Below are 19,760 nucleotides of genomic sequence, written 5' to 3' on the forward strand. Positions count from 1 at the left end.
AGCTAACCTGCTTGCCTCAGTTTCTGTTGCTGCCAGCCTGTCATATGCTACCAGGAGCTCAGCACTACACACAGTAGGAACTGCATAGTATCTGTGGTTGCTGTCAGCCACTCAAATACACAGGTAAGCAACCCATGTATCTTCATTATAAAACCAAGTAAGAGCAGGGCCTGCAGGGCCTTCCTGGACAAGAAGTCAAGCCATCGGGGTAACTTCTTGACTGTTCTCCGCACTGACTACTCTGGTCTCACGTTTCCATCATCATCAAGAAGCAGACATGGATAACGAGCTCCCGCCCAAGATAACCCCCTCCTAACAAGAAAGAGACAGACAATCGAAAAGGGTCTGAACTTACCTCTGGAGAAGGGAATGGCAACCCACTCCAGTATTCCTACCTGCACAATTCCATGGACAGAAGAGCCTGGTGGGCTACATTCATGGGGTCGGAAAGAGTTGGACATGACTGACAGTTCAGTTCAGTCACTCAGTCGTGTCTGACTCTTTGCGACCCCATGGACTGCAGCACGCCAGGCCTCCCTGTCCATCACCAACTCCCGAAGCTTGCTCAAACTCATCTCCTTCGAGCCGGTGATGCCATCCAACCTTCTCATCCTCTGTTGTCCCCTTCTCCTCCTGCCTTCAATCTTTCCCAGCATAATGAGTAAGTTCTTTGCATCACATGGCCAAAGTATTGGAGTTTCAGCTTCAGCATCAGTCCTTCCAATGAACACCCAGGACTGATCTCCTTTAGGATGGACTGGTTGGATCTCCTTGCAGTCCAAGGGACTCTCAAGAGTCTTCTCCAACACCACAGTTCAAAAGCATCAATTCCTTGGCACTCAGCTTTCTTTATAGTCCAACTTTTACGACTGACAGTTGACTTATCTTAAATCAGAGTGTTGAGATCACAGAGCAAACAACTAGCCTGGAATGTAAGTAAAGACAGACTCTTCCAAGAAAAACAGGAAGTGAGCATCGGTCACCTCCGGCAAAGCCTGCAAAAGTGGGACACCAAGTGCCATCAGGTTCCATGTTGCAGCTGCAAGGCGGAGGCCGGTGGAGGGGAGAGCCCGGGACGAGGGGAGCCTACACAGCTCAGAGGGCCTTCCAAAATGGGGAAGGAGCACATCCAGGCTGTACACTGTCACCCCATTTACTTCACTTACATGCAGAGTACATCACGCGAAATGCCGGGCTGGATTAAGCACAAGCTGGAATCAAGATTGCCGGGAGAAAGAGCAATAACCTCAGATATGCAGATGACAAAAAGTGAAGAGGAACTAAAGAGCCTCTTGATGAAAGTGAAAGAGGAGACTGAAAAAGCTGGCTTAAAGCTCAACATTCAGAAAACTTAAGATCATGGCATCTGGTCCCATCACTTCATGGCAAATAGATGGGGAAACAGTGCAAACAGTGGCAGATTTTATTTTCTTGGGCTCCAAAAATCACTGCAGATGGTGACTGCAGCCATGAAATTGAAAGACACTTGCTCTTTGGAAGAAAAACTATAACCAACCTAGACAGGATATTAAAAAGCAGAGATATTACTTTGCCAACAAAGGTCTGTCTGGTCAAAGCTATGGTTTTTCCAGTGGTCATGTATGGATGTGAGAGTTGGACTATAAGGAAGGCTGAGTGCCGGAGAACTGACGCTTTTGAACTGTGGTGTTGGAGAAGACCCTTGAGAGTCCCTTGAACTGCAAGATCAAACCAGTCCATCCTAAAGGAAATCAGTCCTGAATATTCATTGGAAGGACTGATGCTGAAACTGAAACTGCAATACTTTGGCCACCTGATGCAAAGAACTGACTCACTGGAAAAGACCCTGATGCTAAGAAAGACTGAAGGTAAGAGAACAGGATGACAGAGGATGAGATGGTTGGATGGCATCACCGACTTGATAGACATGAGTCTGAACAAGCTCCAGGAGTTGGTGATGGACAGGAAAGCCTGGAGTGCTGCAGTCCATGAGGTCGCAGAGAGTCAGACAAGACTGAGTGACTGAACTGGCTAATTGAACTGAATGGTCTTCTCCACAGACCTCCACTGGGCATTCATTAGAAAGATGGGGTGGGAAGGGTGGGGTGCAGGGATGGAAGAAGACCATCCTTGAGGGTGCAGGCCTGGAGGAGGAGAGTAGTCACAGAAAAGGCACGAAGCCCCACCAAGATCCTTGTCACCTGTGGAACACAACTCTTAACCTATGAGAAGAGCAAAAAGAGATAATACCCTTTATTCCTGTGGGAAAGGCAGGAAACCATCCTGAGAGATCACTGAGGTCTTCAAAGGCTGAGGGAGGGGCAGCACTACTGAGAATGCCCTACTCCCGAGACCCATGGACACGGAGCCTAAGCCTGAAGCTGGCCCAGGACACAGAGAATCCCTCCAACAAAGCTAGCGAGCAACAGGCAACAAGCAGTAACAGCCTACTGCCAGGGCTGGGACAAGACCACGGACACAGACACTCTCTGAGGGGCAGGCCCCCAGGCTAGACTGAAAGCTTGGGGTGAAGCAGGAACACTGAGAAAAATTCTCCAACACCCAGACCTCACCCTAAATGCAAGGTAATGCTAAACTAAGCTCAACTCCTGGTAAGACTATTTACGTCAGCCTCTGCCATCCTCAACATGTTGACTGGCATTCAATAAAAAATTAGACACTCAAAACGGCAAAGAAGATACTTCCCTGGTGCTCCAATGGTTAAGACTCTGTGCTCCCAAAGCAGGGGCCCAGGTTCAATCCCCAGTCAGGGAACTAGATCCCATATGCCATAACTAAGTTCCAGTGCAGCCAAATAAATAAATACTCAAAAAAAGAAGAAGAAATGACTATTGATAAATGTAACAACATGGGTGACTGTCAAAATAATTAGGTCGAAAGAAACCAGAGTAAAAGGAATATATGTCTGTATGATTTCATTTATATCAAATTCTGAAAAATGGAGAAAGCAGATTAGTAGTTGCCTGGGGCTGGAGGTGGATGGACGGGATTGGCTACAAAGAAGCACAAGGAAATCTGGGAGATGATGGAAATATGCTATAGTAGTATAGAATATTATAATCACGGTAGTGATTACATAACTACTGAAACTCACAGAATGGTTCGCTTTTAAAAATGGTGAATGTTACTATTTGTATATTAATAAGTCTGACCTAAAAAGATGCAGTTACAACTGAAATGTCCTTGGGACCCCACCAGCCCATCACACGACACTGCGCTTGACGCTACCCATCACTGCCACTCTGCTCTCAAGGTGAAAATCCCTGCCCGGCCAGGGGACATTAGCAGTGGGTGAGACCTAAGGCTGAAGACCATAGGTGAGGTCTGTGAGGGCCACCACTGGTCTGCGGGTGATGGTTTCCAAATGTAGACGTCCCTGGTTGTTAGCAGATGTCCCAGGCAGGGTTTCTTAAGCAGCAGCCACCCAGTCTATGGAACTTTGGCCTCAGCTGCTCGGGGTCCATACACAGCTTGCCAGTCACGAGCGAGCGAGGTCTGCGTACAGCTGGCTGGAAGCCAGGAGTGGCTGGAGTTTTACCATAAAGATGTCACAAGCTGACCTGACAGAATGGCCCCCTCTGGTTGGGTGGGGTGGTTAATTGTTAACATTTGCTCAAGGCTGAAATTTCTCCTTTTCTTCTAATCTCTAACACTGGACCTTGTCCTCTGCCCAGGCTGCTCCAGAAACAGAAACTCTGTAATAGACCAAAGTATCCAGAAACTACTGCCCAAGGCTTGGGTCTGACTAGAGAGGGGAGATGGGAGTGACCTGGGTGGGCTCACTGGTACCCTCCTAGTACAGACCCTGAGTGCAAAGCTGGAAGAAATGGACAGACACACACACCATGGTTAAATCTCTTCAACCTAATCTCTCATCCAACTGCTCATCACATAGTCTGCGAAGCAAGGGTATAGACTCACACACACAGACATTTCTTGGTTTTCACCTCATGCCTTTGGCTTTGACACTTGGCCCCACGGAAAGTTAACAGTCATCCAGTCTGCCTGTCTCCCTGTCTGCTAAACCTGGCCTTGGCGAGGGGAGCAGGGGACAGAGCCGAGCTCACTCGGGCTCCCCTCAGCTCCGGCTTCTCCAGTGGGAACAGGCACAGCTGTTTTCTCAAGTCAAAGCGCAAAAGAAAGCTGGTACTGTGTCCCCGCACGTATTTGTGGACTAGACCTACTGCAGTCTTGTCTGCCCTGTAATTTAGGGTTCCGGCCTGGAGTCCAACAAGAAAGGAAACTTCTGGTTCTAAACATAGCCCTGAACCCAAGAGGAATTCTGGCTTCTTAAAATCATCTAATTGTTCTGCAGTCTTGCCAATGTTCTTTCAAGCCAGCCCAAGCACGAGCACTGAGTTTGGTTGCCGCTGCTGGCTTCTGTGTCGGGTACCAGCATGCAGGGTGCCGCTGCGAGTCCGCCACACCAGACTCCCAAGAGGGCGGGGCCCTGGGTCTTCTGTGCACTGAGTGAGCCAAGAGGCCCCCAGCGACAAGGGGCTGGACGACATCCTCTGAACCTAATCAGACTCTAAAAAATGACAGATCCCAACTCAGTGTAAGAGCCACCTTGTGACCCCAGGCTCCCACCAATGGGAAGCAGACAGGGAGTCCTCTGAACTAAGAATCTGTGACCTGTGAAGAGGTCGCAGGATGGGTCTAACATGGAGGACGAGGGATCCACATGCCTGACCCACACCTCCTCACTCAGAACCGGTGCTGTCCAAATGGCAGGACAGCAGGCGGCTTGGCCCACTTTCACACCTCACAGTCCCCTCCTGAGACACCCTCTGAGGCAAAGACCATGCCGCCTCAGTCCTCCTATTACCCCTGCATGGGTCACGTGCCTCCCTGGCATGCGGGAGATGTTAAATGTACAACCAGGGAACCCGCTTCTTCTCAGTCAGGCCCAAAGCAAAACTGAGGCCCCCACCCCCAGCTATGTCAGCCACTCCTGGGCTCAAAGCCAGACATCTCCTGCTGACTCCCCAGCCGCGCTGTCCAAGGGTTTCCAAGTATCTCCCCCTACACAAGAGGGCTGGTTTATGAAGCCAAATGTCTCAAAGGTATGAAAGGAGGGCCTTGGTTATACACAGGAAATGGAAAGCCATTCCAATGTCCAGATATGCCTCCAGCAGCAAAAAGTAGGACTGTCCTACTGAACTGACCCATGAGAGAAGCTGCGGGGAGAAGGGAGCGAGGATGAAACGGGGAGAGAGAGGCTAAGTGACTGCAAACTGGTAGCCGCAGCCAGGAAGCAAGCAGACCATCGCGCAGGGAGTACGCGCCTGCGTGCAGGGGAGATCCTGGCCCTCTCCTGGTCCCAAGGCTGGAGGAGACCAATCAGGCCTCCAGGGGCGGAAACCCCCAGGTCATCACACCTGGTACAGATAGAATCCCACACTGCCAGGCAGCAAGGCAGAGCCCAAGGTCAGGGACACAAATGATAAGGAAGAGGGCGGGGCAGGCCGTGGGGTCCTCCACGCAGCCCAGGGAAGTGCCAGGAGGGCGCTATGAGTGGAGCACCTGCTGCCAGTCTGCCCGGAGTTCCCGAAGCAGGCGCACCTCTGGAGCACTCTGAGAACCAACATCAAGAAGCAGACAACGCCACTGTGCAGTGCCCAGGGGGTGACTGACACCTTTGCAGGAGTGCTCTCTGAAGTTTTTCGCTCAGTTCACCTCAGGCTGGGTGCAGAGTCCCTACGGTTGCTACCTCCTGCCGTGAGACAGAAAAACCTGCTCTCCACACCACGAACACCTGAACCGAGACACCCTGGGTGGGAAATCAAGGCTTCCGATAAAGCTCAAGCATCAACGGCAGTTTTTGTTTTTTAAACTGCTCTAATTTTAGACTTAGAGAAAAGTTGCAAAAAATAGTACAGAAAATTTCCATATATCCCTCCCCCAGTGTTAACATCTTACATAATCATTAGTACAATGGTCACACCAGGAAATGAACACGGAGACAATTCCATTATCCAAACCAAGGAAGGGCTCCACTCAGGCTTCACCAGTTTACCTATTAATATCCTTGAATCCTGACGTTCCAGAACCCTGTCCAGCATCTCCCTCCACATTTAGTTTTTTCTCCTTAGTCTCCTGCAATCTGTCCAGTTCCTCAGCTTTCCCTTCTTTTCCATGACATTGACACTTTAGAAAGATTACTGGTCAGTTACGTTGTCAAACACCCCTCAGTTTTGGTCTGTCTGATGTCTTCTCACAGCTGGAATGAGGTTATGCATTTTCGACAAGAGCACCACAAAAGTCATGTGTATGACATCACAGGGCTCATGGGGACAGGTCTTCTGTATGAGCGACACTGACCTCGATCAGTGGTGACGCTGACCCCGCTGCCAGGTTTCTCCAATGCAAAGCTATGTCTTTCCCTGTGCAGTCAGTCAAGGGGGACTGTGGCTTTTTAAAAAGGAACGTGTGGCTGTCATTACGCACTGTGTGTGTCAGCCCAGCTTGCTGATGGCTGCAGCTGCCCAGCAGATGAGAGGCATCTAATGAAGATGAGCAGCAGAGCCGACGTCTCTGGAAGACGCCGAAGCTCTCGGTGACAAAGAGGAACAGTAGCAGTTTATTTATAGATCCACTTGAAGACAGCTCATTGTAACTACTGGAGTTGAATGTTTAAAACCTCGGGAACAAAGACTGGCTATTTTAAACTCTCCTTGCACTTGGTTCAATGGAGAGAGAGTTAGAGACACTGATCGTCCCCAGGCACCACTCCCACCATTCGGTAATTCATATTTGTGCAGCTTCTCAGGACGTGAGCAAAGCCTGTGAGACAGATAGCCAGGACTGGCCCTGCCTGCCCAGCAGGGGCTGTGGGCCTCCAATGAGCCAAAGCCCTCACCCTGGTGCTGCCTAGGGAGGAGCCATGGGAGGTGGCCTCCTCCCAACCTGGGGTCTCACAGCCCCCCTTTCCTGGAAAATGAAGTTGCACACAGCTGTTGTGAATCAAGGCTACAGCACCTCTCCACCTCCCTCCCCCTGCAGGCTGCGAAGGGGGACAGCGCACCCCAGTGGACGCCTGCCCTAGGACAGCTGGCGGTGGCAGGCCCACCTGTGCTGATGCATGGCGGGGGGCGGGGGGGGGGGGCCGGGGGCTGGCGCTGGGGACAAGGGCTTCCCAGAGCTCAGAGCACACAACTGTCCATGACAGTGGAGCCCCGAGGCCGGCCTGGCCTGGCCCACCTGCAGCTCTGAGCTAGGAGCACTGAGCCTCTCCACGTCCCAGGACCACGCTGGGAGGGAAGATGTGGGGTTTCTCAAAGACTCCCACATCCTTCTTTGAACAAATAGCACAAAACAACATTCTTGACCCAATGAACAAAAATGTGAATATGCACTAGGCACCTGATATTAAGGAATTATTCATTTTGTTGGATGTGGTAAGAGCTTCAGTTATTTAATCAAAAAGAAGTCTTTATTTAGGGTAAAATAAAATAGCTGGATTAAACAAAAATATTTCAATTCTTTTAAAAACTGTGGGAGGAGACAAAAAACAAGGTTGGCAAAACGCTGGAGTGAGGTAACAGGTACATGGTGGGGTTCACTATATTACATTCTTTTTGTTCTAGCTTAGTAATTTCCACAAAAGGTTTTTTTTTGGAGGTTAAAAAAAAAAGCTTCCAAGTGACAGGAATGAGCTGTGGAGCCGAAGCCAAGCAAGTGGGACCCCAGGAGGAAGGTGAGGTACAAGATCTCTCCCACTCTGGTGTCCTGACACTTTTAAGCACAGGAGGCAAATTTGGCTAAATCTACAAACATCCAGGATAGCCTTTGGCACAACCATAGAGAAAGCCCCAACTGCACCAACAGCATTCGGTGAACCCTGCAGCAGTGTCCAGAACTTCAAAGAAACTAATTTTAAGATAATCTCCATGGAAACCATCTATTCTGATTTTTTTCCATGGTAACCAATGAGAACATAAACATAAGCATTATTCAACACCCTTATACCACACGGGCCATGCTGCCATCCAATCTGGAAAATATAAGCTGCAAAGGGCTTTTTTCCATTGAAAATGAAAAGGAATGAAATGAAAGGAAGACTAAAACTTATAGTCCAAACATGCGGATTCTCCCACCCTCCACGACCCACACCACCCCATGCCACCTAACCCTAAGCTGACAAACCAGGCCAACAAGTGGTTTCCTTCCTTTAGCCTGGGACCATCAAACGTGCCAAAAGCCCAGAGCCAGAGCCTGCCTCCAGCCTCACACACTCCACCCATGCTGCCTACAGACAGCAGGCATGTGTCCACTGAACTCAGATTTCCTGTTCCAGAGGCATGCTGGGCACCACATGGATACAGAGGAAAAAGTTAGGCCTCCAAATAACTGACTGCAGCAGAGAGGGGCTGCTCTCGTAAGCAGTGCTCTGGGTGAGCAGAGCAGGAAGAGTCTGCAGCCTTCCTTCTGGGAAGGCTGCATGGAGGAGGTGCCATCTGGAAAGAGACTGAAAGGATGAACGCAGCTCTGCTGGGGAACAGAGAGGGTGGGGCTGAAGAACCACAGTCAGATGTGAACAACTGAGTCTATCATTTCTTCCATTTTCAGGTTTCTGAGTTTGAAAGCTCCATGGAAAAAGGAAGCAAGGGGGGAAAGGGTGAAAGGAGGCAGGCAGGCCGTGGCTCCAGATGCCAGCGGCCTCAGGTCTTGCCCACCCTCCCTGCTTTGTGTGCATGGCCTCTGCTGGCTTTCTGTGGAGAGGAGGCTTGTCGGCATCGCCTAACCAGGCTGTGGGTGCTCATCAGCACTGCCACCAAAATGGCAGCATCACAGCAGCGGCCCCACAGGTGAAATAGAACACCCAAGGCATGGGGCCTGTGCCTGCCTGGGACCTTTTAACCTCAGAGCAAAGCGCCACAATGTCAAGAACCCACTGTCCTGCGATTTGGGCTCACATGTGCAACTGTGGGGGCTTCCCAGGTGGCGCTAGTGGTAAAGAACCTGCGTGCCAATACCGGAGACAAAAGAGACACAGGTTCCATCCCTGCATGAGGAAGATCACTTGGAGCAGGGCATGGCAACCCACTCCTGCATTCTTGCCTGGAGAATCCCAAGGACAGAGGGGCCTGGCGGGCTACAGTCCACAGGGTCACAAAGAGCTGGAAACAGCTGAAGCGACTTAGCACACGCATGCAACTGTGCAATCTCCACTGACCCTGAACCCATGCTTTGGCTGCCAGAGGGAAAGGAAACCCAAAATAGCTCTGAGACCCTTGAAAGAGGTAAGAGAGCTCTCTAAGGTGTGAGCGCACGCCCAGGTTCCTGCACCAGGTGTATTCTGACACACTCAGAGTGGGACACAAGGGCATCCAGGCTTTGACTGGATTCCAGAGTCAAGTTCACCCATCTTCATGGCACTGTGACTGTGTTAATGTGCCTTGCCCTGGATTTCGGAGACTACACCCCCGTTGGTTTAGTCATTAATAGGCCTTCCTTCCTAGGAATTGTGCCTTTCTCCTCTGGATAGGGACCCTGTGACATAGATGGGACTTTTTCAGTGGCAGGAAACTACCATCATCCCCTTAAGAGGGCAGCTGGAGAAGGGAGTCCAGCTTCTGCCCATCCCACCACCCCAGCCTCTGGATGTCACAGCTGTCAGGGCCATTTCAGGGCTTGTTCCTGCTCTTGTTATCTGGAGGCACTTCCCCAAAAGGCTCTACAAAGACGACCTCCACCTGGGGGTTTAAATGTTGGGCCACAAGCACCGAGGCCATCTCAAGCTCAGGTGGCCCACCAGAGACTCACCCACCAACTTTCCTAAAGGCCCTGCAGGCCCTGGAGGACCAGAGGTGACCTAGGCACCCCCATCTGCAGGGTAAGAGGTGAACACTGAGGACAATGCAGGAGGCAGCTGGCGTGGAGAATGTGGGTTCAAGCACTGATGACTGGACTGACGAAGCGGCACGAGGGGCCAGGACAGGAGCCCACAGAGGATGACGGGCTCAGCAGAAGCTCAGAGGGCTGCCTGGGGTCCCACCCCCCCTCTAACTGACCGATAATAAAACCGCATATCTGCCTGCTCAGTTGTCAACAGAGCCCCGCAGGTTTAAAGAGTGCCTTTAGGTCTAAAGAGACCACAGGGCAACACTGGGATTTCTTCTAACATGGCACAAAGACCAGAACCAACTACACCTCTTTCCAAATTGGGCTGAAGGGGCGCCAATTCTCCAGGCGCCTCTCCCAAGTCGTAGAAACTTCCTAAGATGGACAAAGGTTCTCTCCTTCCAGCCATCTCCCTGCCCAGCATGCCAGGGTCTCAATCTATTGGTTTCCAGCAGCATCAGCATCATCAGAAATTTGTTAGAAATGCAAATTCCCTTACTGAATCAGACACTCTAGGGAGGGGACAAGGTGAATTTTAAGCCCTCAGGGAAATTCGGATACATACCAAAGTTTGAGAACCACCACAAGAGGCTTGCTGCAGTAAATGTCAAATGTTAAAAGGCTTGTCTCCTCACTACAGGGCCAGGCAGCCAAGTAACTTCTCCCAATGCACTTCCACAAAATCCTTCTCCTTCTTGGGGAAAAACAACCTGTCCCTTCTGGGAAGCGTAGTAATTATTTAACGTGTGCCTGGCGGCAGCCCTGACCCACCTCCCAGTCAGTCAGTGCAGCCTTTGGAAGGAAAAGGAGGGGGGATCCTGCCTGCTTCCCAGAACTGGACACAGCAGGTCGGAGGGAAGTGTGCTGGCCTCAGGGAGCTCTCTGCTGCGTGTATCGGGATCTCTGGCGCTCCTAGACACTGCACAGTCATGGCACCCATCAGCCACTGTCCAAAGCAGGGAACTTTCTTTAAAAATTGTAGCTTGGGGACTTCCCTGGTGGTACAGTGGATCAGAATCCACCTGCCATTGCAGGAGACATGGGTTTGATCCCTCATGCAGGAAGATTCCACATGCCACGGAGCAACTTAAAGCCCAGGAGACACAGCTACTGAGCCTGCGTGCTGCGAGCTGTGCTCCACAACCAGAGAAGCCATTGCAATGCAGAGACTAGAGAGTGGCCCCCGCTCTTCACAACCAGAGAAGAGCCCGGGGAACAGCAAAGACCCAGTGAAGCCCAAAACAAGTTAATAATTAGAGTCTGGGGGCTTCCCTGGTGGCTCAGATGGTAAAGAAATCTGTCTGCAGTGTGGGAGATCTGGGTCGATCTCTGGGTAAGGAGGATCCCCTGGAGAAGGGAATGGCAACCCACTCCAGTATTGTTGCCTAGAAAATTCCATAGACAGAGGAGCCTGGTGGGCTATACTCCATGGAGCTGCAAAGAGTTAGACATGACTACTGGAAAAAGACAGAACAAACACTGAGCTTCTTTATTTCTAGGATCCTCTGGCTTCTCAAGGAAACTTAGAAACCTGGAGCACTTTCTAGGACTTCCACTCAGGTAAAGGTGGGGGAACATGCAATCCCAGTGTGGAGTGAGGCATCTTGTGTGAGGGCCTGTCACCAGAGTCAGCAAAGGCTGCTGCAGCTGCCCCGCCCCACTCCCACCCCACCGGATGGTCTTCTGCAGAGTGAGCTCGCAAAATGGAACATGCCCGAAGGAGTAATGTAGGCTGGTGGGGAGAAATCAGGATACAGAGACTCCAGATGACCTGCCTGAGGTCACAGAAGCGGCCTCAGCCTTGGCTGGGGACAGGACACAGGGGCAGTACTGCCAGCCAAGCTCTTAAAGGGACTCCCAGAGTCAGACGTTTCCAGCATCACCCCCCTCCCCAGCAGGGCTGCCTAAGAATCTTTCCCCGGCACCCATCCTAGTAAGAGTGCTGTACTCACCCCAGGAAGCGCCTGGCCAGCCAGGTCTCTGGTTGTCCTATACGGTGCCCAGCCCATCTCAGGTGATCTGGAGATGCCTCTCAGAAGAGGAACCTTGGGGTCTTAGAGTTGGGTGATAACAGGGATGGGCAGTGGGAAGTCAACTTTCACCGAGGGTGATGGGCATGCAGACACCAGAGGCCCCAGGGGAACTGCCAGGGGTCAACAAGCACATACACACAAGAGAGACAGAGGGCTGTGTTTCTGAGTCACCAGTCTGTGCTGCGCAGGGCTCGGCTATCTGGCCCGGAGGCTGAGGAAGACAGGATGCTTTTGCCCCTTTAAGAAATGGGGAGAATACCTCTTGCTTGTTTCCAATTAAGAGTCTCTCAATTTTCCTAACAGAAAGGCTGAGACCTAGGGACACAGGCTTCATCCGAGCCTGGGTTGCTCACCAGCAGGTGACCTTAGGGCTCAGGTTTCTCCTCTGTGCAGCACCAGGGGTGGGAACGAATTATGCCACAGGAGTCACACAGAGATGGCCTATCCACTAAGTCCCAGGAAACATGAAAACAAAGTCCAGACCCTGCCAGGCCCAACAATGGCCAAACCAGGCAAGCAGGTGCTGGGAGGGTTGGGGAGGCTCTGCTTTCCTGTGCCTCTCACCGAGCTCTCGATGCCCGTGCGCCTGGCACTCTCTGACTGCTTTAGGATCAGAGATTGGGCACTTTCAGGGTGGCATGGCCTCAGACAACTGCTTGAGGATCTGCTGCCAAGAACCCCCTTTAATAGCTTGGAAAATTCTGAGCCAGAATTGGCCTCAAGTAGAGAAAGGAGAGGCTCTTCTCTAAGACATAGAAACTTGGGGTTCACATCTGCTCTAATTACTCACAATGCCCCATCTACAGATCCATACTTCTCTTCACTATGAAAAGTGAATGCTGGCCACAAATGTGTGTTCTCACCAAGAGACCCAAGTCTCCCAAGTTCCCGAGCAAGAATGCAAATCTATGAGACAGGTGGAGATGGGTACCTTCCCTACCTTGATCTGATGACTCCTCAGGCCAGGGCCCTGCATGAGAACCCAGATCTTGAGCAAACGCCACCCAGGACTCCCAGATCCTCAGCGTGGGACAAGATCCAGTGCCAGGGCTCTCTGGGCCAGGAATCAGGGCCCAAGAACCCTTAAGTCAAGCCCAGTCTGCAAACAAAAACTGTGGGAACTAAAGTAGGGGTACAGGGGGTGTCAGGGGCTCCATGGACCAAAGGAACTAAGAAGAAGAAATGGACCACCCTGAGTGAAGGCTGAGGCCTTGGACAGACAGCCTCGACTAACCTGGCCTCCTCTTCCTGGGGACAGAAGAGGAGGGCTAAGGTTCAGGGGGTCCTAGGCACTGTGCCCCAAGGAGTTGCGGAGGCAAGGGGGAAAGGAGGGCTGCTTCCTCCCAGCTCATAGATTTGCTTTCATGTGTGGGAGCAGAGAGGACTCAGGCTACTCATCAGGATGTATAACTGACACCTGCAAGAGTCTGGAAGCCGCACCAGCCCTCACAGGGACAGCCTGCTGAGCAGAGTCAACCTCCAAGATGACCTGGTCAGAAGCGCCCCAGGCCCTGGCTTGCTGTCCCTCATCACAGCAGGGGCAGGGGGCTTGTCTAGTTCTGTCAGACAGAGGAAGGAAAAGGAACATTCTAAAAATAGAAAAAAGGAAAACAAAATTTAAAAATAGAGCTTGGTGAGCACTTGCCATGTGCTAGGCATGGTTTCAAGTGCCTGCTTGATGGGTAACACCTCATGCGATCTCACAGAGGAGGAGGAGTCCGCATCTTCCCGCCTGAGCTGACTGGAGAAAAGCCCTTGGCCCGAGACCTCAAGGTTCTCTGAACTGGAGGGCAGCCAGCTCAGAGAACTCAGGAAGTGGTTTTCTAGTTTTACTGAATTACCTAGAATTTGGCCTTCTTAACCTCCCGCCCCACCCAGCACAACCTTCCTTCCTAATTGCACAACAGGCTCTCAGATGTTTGGAGGGAGGCAAGAGTAAGATTGTTATCAGAATAAATGCATCCTTGCTATGAAGAACGATTTTAGGATGCTTCTGTGGTTGAGGCAGAAGTCAGCTACAGTGGCTGGGACTTGGAAAGCAGGTGCCAAATCCAAGGTCGGCCAAGACACAGTGGTCAACAGCCGCAGGGACTGAGCAGAAAACACAGGAGGGAGTGAGAACCCTGAGAGTGAGTGAGAGAGGGCGAGGTAGCCAGGGCTGGGGTAGGAAACAGAGCTCGATACAGTCCCCCGACGACGCCAGTAAAGCCCCTGCCACAGACAGCGTGCAGGGACCCCACAGGCCCCTCTGGAGGCATTCACCTGCCTGAAACCTCCCAACCTTCTTCCACCACGCAGCACACCACAGGGCAGAACGTGGTGTTTCCTGCCCATTCTCAGCCCAGGGCACGGGCTGTAGTCCTGCCTCTGCAGGCTTCCAAGAAGAGAAAGCTCTTTAGCCACAGTCCCGAGATCCCTTCTCATCACAACTCAGCCAAGAATAGAGGGAAAATGGAACCCATTATTCTCATTCTGAAGGGCTGGGAAATGGCTTTTGCTTTTCAACATGAAATGTGTCTAAAAATAAGCTGTGAATTTCAACCAGAGGTTGAAAATAGCTCCGGCACTGAACAGAGCTCTGTTCACAGTGGGCTCAAGGATGGCCTTCATTCCAAGAGCAAGCACTGAAGCCACAGCCAGAGCAGGGGTCCAGGCCAGGGGCTGTCATAGGATCACAGGGCCGCCCCTGCCATGGTCTGCCCCTCTGGCTTTAGAATGCCAAACTCTAACAGGCATGTGGTCCAGAATTCAAGATCCAGCACCTGGCCCAATGTGCTTCTAACATCCCCAAATGCCCAGGGGTGACTCATGTGGCATTTGAATCTGAGACCCAGAGTGTAAACAGGGCTTTGGGGGAGAAGGGGGGAGGTGGACATCGGGATCAAGAGCTCCCTGGCACGGCGGTGGTGCTCAAGGCTCTCTGGGAAGCCAAGCCACCAAATCCTCACCAGGCACTACACCTCAGAGCCAGGGAAAGCCTGCAGGCAGGAAGGGCAAGAACACACTTTAAGTGTAGTAAGGAAAATCAAACTGTTAAAGGTCTTTTTCTGCTGTTTACCATCACCCCTGGAGATTCCAAAGTTTGATAAGCCAAACATTTCTACAAAATGGGCTTGTGTTACAAAGCCAGACTAAGAGACCTGGGCCACAGTTGCTTGGTTGGGGGAGAGCCCAGACCTGGCCCATCAAGCAGGATCACAGGCTCCAGAGTTAGTGGCATCCTCAAGCCCCTCCCACCCCCAGCCAGCCCTGCTGCAGAAGCCCCTCTTCTGGGCTCACTCCCAAGGCGGAGTCACTGCAGTGACTCTCAACCAGGAGCAGTGCTGCTCCCCACGGGACACCTGGCAGTGTCTGAAGACATTTCTGACCATTACAACTAGGGGTGGGGGGTGCTACAGGCAAGCCAGTGGGATGCTCCTAAACACCCTACAAGGCACAGACAGCCCCCACAGTGAAGATTCATCTGGCCCAAGGGATCAACAGCACGAAGGCAGAGAACCCCTGCATTGCTGGAAGAATGGTATGTGGACAGAGTTAGAGGGGTGGGGGGTGCCTGAGGAGCTGAGACACCCTGGTTGGCCACAGGATCAATCACCAGCACTACCTCAGCGCCTGGGAAGCCCATGGGCAAGAAAGGAAGACTACACTTGTCAGCCTGCCTCCCCACCTCAGGGGGAAACCTAGCCACTGAGCTGCACTATACCAACTAACTCACCTCAGTTTGGGAAGATGAAAAAATTCTGTGTACAGTGGTGGTGATGGTTGCCCAACAGTGTGAATGTCCTTAATGCCATTCAACTGTACACTTAAAAATAAGCACAATGGGGGCTTCCCTGGTGACTCAGTGGTAAAGAATTTGCCTGTTAGTGCAGCGAACACAGGTTCGATCCCTAGGTCTGGAAGATCCCACATGCCACGGGACAATTAAGCCTATGCACCGCAGCTACTGAGCCTGGGCTCGAGAGTCCAGGGGCCATAACTACTGAAGCCCGCGAGCCTACAGCCTGTGCTGCACAAGAGAAGTCACTGCAATGAGAAGGCCACACACCGCAACTAAAGTCCTCCAGAAGCGAGAGAGGCCCTATATAGCCCCCAAAAATGAAGAAATCTTAAAAAAAAAAAAAAAAAGGCAAAATGGTCCACACACCACAATGAAGATCAAAGATCCTCCATGCTGTAAGATCCAGCACAGACAAATAAATATACATACATATACTTTTTTAAAAATAGGCAAAATGATGAATTTTATGTTACATATATAAAACAAACCAAACAAACCCCTCAAGCTCTCCTCTTTGGCCTGGGAGTCCTGAGGTCAGAGCTGCCACTGAAAGCGCACGCTGGTGGTGTGTGCGTATGGGCGTGGTATCTCTGGAGGAGGACCTACACGCCAACTCCAGAGTCTCAAAGGGGCCTGTAACAAACGGGGAGAAGAGCCTGAAACAATGACTTTAGGATTAAAAAGTCACGTCACTTTCTGGGTTAGCAGAAGTCACCTACATCAGACGTGGGGTCCTGGGAGCCTGCCTGTAGGGGTATTTGGGTCCCACTATGGAAATGGAGGTTTGAGAAGAGTGAGTGTTTTCGGACCACGGAGCCAGGGTGCAGACTCTAGATCCCACACCCCTTTCCTGATTTGAGCCCCACGGGGTAATGCCCACTGGGCAGAGGGCTTGAGGCTAGTTCGGGAACAAATTTTTTTCTGAGGCCTGCTAATGGTTCAGCCAGACCCTACCCTGCCTTGTCCTGCTGGCTTTCCCGGCCCACACCCTCCATCCTAGATGACCAGGCCCTGCAGCTGTGGGAAGCAAGGGTGCCCCATACCCTGTCTCTGGCCCAGACTTAAGGGACATGGGGCAGCTGTCTAAGTTACTTTCCCAAAAGCTACCAGAAAAGGAGCATGGGATTCTCCCCTTGCTGCTGATACTAACCATTCCCAAGAGACAGATAGCAGACCCCTCTCCTGGGATGGGGAAGAGCTTCCAGCCAGCGCTCTACCACCTGCAGTTTCTAGCTTAGTCAGCCCTGCTCAGGGGGGCCAGCATGGTGGGCTCCCAGGACTATACACTGTGGCAGGTGACTACGCCCCAGGTGTCTCAACCGTGAACGAGAACAATCACTCAGAGCACTCATCGTGATGAGCTCAGGAATACACAGGGCACTACACGTCAAGGCCTCAACAGGGTGTGGTTCACCATAAATATCCAAGAGACAGGAAGCTGTAGAGGAGGTGGGCATGGACCCCAAGGGATCCCAACCCCACTGGAAAAACCCCCAGTCCAGACAATGCTTTTATAGGTGGAAGATGAAATAGCGGCAAGCAGACCACTGGGCAACCCCGCCACCACTCTCCCAACAAAACCAAAAGCTGAGAACTGGACGCTCCTTTAGCAAATGCGGAGGGAGAACAAAACCTCTGGGCCAAGGGCAACTCTTGGAAGAAAAGCTTTAAACCCCAACCTGGCGTGTTCCTAGAGGGAGTCCCACACATAGGACGGGCCATGGGCAGGGTGGGGCCCTCTGCTGGAGCCAAAGAAAGCCCTGGGATGGACTTAGAGGCTTCCTGGTTCTATTCTGGGCCAACCTTGACTCGCTAGGGGCCTTGGGCAAGCCGCTTCCTGTTGTTCAGGCCAGCTTCTGCATGTGGGAGAGACCAAGCTGCCACTAAGGTCCAGGCAGGAGAGATTTAAGCAGCCTGCACCAGAGCTTACAATCGGCGCAGCTCTACCTCCTTGGATCACTGTTTATTTCAGCCAAAGCTGAAAGTTACCTTCTTCAAAGCGTGAGACCATATTGGTTATCTTTTTTACCCCAAATATTTGTCCAAAAAATATTGTAACTATTGAATATTTTAAATTCAGGAACACTGAAAGCCCTTTTACCAACAAAGGTACTAAAAATGGTTTGTGACTGAGGAACTTCCTTTCCATGGTTTAAAATGAAAAGGAAGTGAGAACAAGGCTGGGGCCCTTCCCATTCGTCCTAGCTGTGGCTTCAGGCCCTACACCCTCTAGGAATCTGACAGTGCGCCCAAGGCTCGGCACCAGAGAGGTCCTTCCTCTCCTTAGGCCTCAATCAGCCAGTGGCCTGAACCACAGAAACAATCCCCCAGCAGACAACACGGGGCCTAGGCATCCGGCAGTCTACGCTGACAGCCTCCTCACATCTTGTTTGTTCACTCCGGATTTGAAACAAAGCACCACAACCGCCTAAGAAGTTTCTGGTAAATCATGACATCTTACCAGGGTCTCTTTCCTGGAGCCTGCCTAAGCCTGCAGCGCCCCCACTGTCCCTGAGCCCAGTGCTGTTGACCATAACCCAGTCAACCAGCCACAGGGCTCAGTCAGGATAACGCCTGTCAGGCTACTTACCAGAGTCCCAGAAGAGCTGGCCCGCGTGGCCGGGGGCCTCTGCTTTCTTAGCACTTCTCCATAATCGACGACATCAAAGTTACTCTTCCAAACCATCACCTGTCGAGACCGACAAGAGCATAGAGTCAGGAGGAGAAATACCCCTTACCTATCCCTCACGGAGAAAATGGGCCCAGAGGCTACCGCCAAAGTTCTGGGCCAATGGTGGGACTGTGGTCCCCACCTGGCACCCCACTCATCTCTGGACCTGCTCCACCTCCCTGGAGAGCAGACTCTTTGAACAGGCCCCGAGAGGATCGGGCGTTCCGTCAGGGTGGAGAGTCGCCATCACCACTGGGCCTCCGCACTGGCCGCTCCCTGTGTCTGGGGCATCCCAGGTCCAGGCTCTGTATACCTAGCACATCAGGCTAAATGTCTGCCCTAACACCACCTTCTAAGAGAGGCCTTCCCTGGCCCTCTTGCTAGTTTTGATCATAGCTCTCTATTTCCTCCAAGGCATCACTCAGTCGTTGTTTAAATCTCTGTCCGCTTTCCCATGTTTATCACCTATCTCCCCAGCAAAACAGAAGTTCTTTACAGTGGCAGCCTGGCCAGCCTCACTGTGAGAAGTGGTTCAGATACAGACTCCAGGCCATACCCCCAGGGTTAAGATCCTGGCTACAGCCCTTAGTGTGTGGCTCTAAGCAAGGGACTCAATCTCTCTGTGCCCTGGTTTCCGCATCTGTGAAATGGGGATGAATGGTAGTTCCCACCTCACAGGGCTGCTGTAAAACTCAGACACTGGCCCCAGGGAGAAGTCTGGCCCCAGGGAGAAGTCTGGCCCCAGAGAGAAGTGGTTAACACATCCATTATTCTACGTCCCACTGGGAGGATCTTCACGCCCTGAGGTTCCTCTTACAAAAGCTGCGTAAGAGTGCTCCCTGCTGGAGGGTGTCAGCACTCCTCCAAGGCCACTTCCAGGACGGCAGGAATTGTGAATCGCGTCCAGCAGTCAACTGAGGCCACAGGAAAACTGCCGGATCCTCGTAAGATGGAAACTCAACGTCCCCTGATGCTTCCCCCATCAGGATGCAGCCATAAGCCTGGCTCTGCGGGAAGCTGCTCACCACCCACAGAGCAGCACTGTTCATCAGCCCCAGCTGATGGGGATCCAGGGTCTCTCATTGGTCCCCTTTACAAAAAGAACGGTGGCACTCACCCCCTTGTTTATAAGGTTCTGGGCAATGCACCAGTCTAACTGTTGAATAATCCTGAGCAGAGGAATGGCTCCCAGGAATGTGGAGAGAGAATGTCAAAGGCAATTCCTAAAAGGCTCTCAGAGCACACAATAAGAAGGAAGCTGAGGAGCGGACAGCGGGAGCTGCCGATGGAGGGCTCAGGGTGGGGACCCTACTTCCTACCAGGGTGTCTCTTGTGCCTTTACCAGGACTTTACTTATGGTGTGGATTTATTAGTCTCCCTAGTCTTCTAAGCAATGAGCCAGGACTCCACACCCAGGGAAGGCTCAGGA

General features: G+C 51.9%; 1 protein-coding gene across 1 annotated transcript in view; it reads right to left on the reverse strand.

Annotated features, from left to right (window-relative positions):
• POC1A (POC1 centriolar protein A) overlaps positions 1-19,760 on the reverse strand; it is a 76,683-nt gene that overhangs the window by 23,101 nt on the left and 33,822 nt on the right. The window contains exon 9 of the mRNA XM_052638970.1: positions 18,251-18,349. Within this exon, the coding sequence (XP_052494930.1) occupies positions 18,251-18,349 (99 nt within the window). The remainder of the gene's footprint in view (positions 1-18,250; positions 18,350-19,760) is intronic.

Source organism: Budorcas taxicolor, chromosome 1 (assembly GCF_023091745.1).
Source record: "Budorcas taxicolor isolate Tak-1 chromosome 1, Takin1.1, whole genome shotgun sequence".
In the NCBI taxonomy this organism is placed as follows: domain Eukaryota; kingdom Metazoa; phylum Chordata; class Mammalia; order Artiodactyla; family Bovidae; genus Budorcas; species Budorcas taxicolor.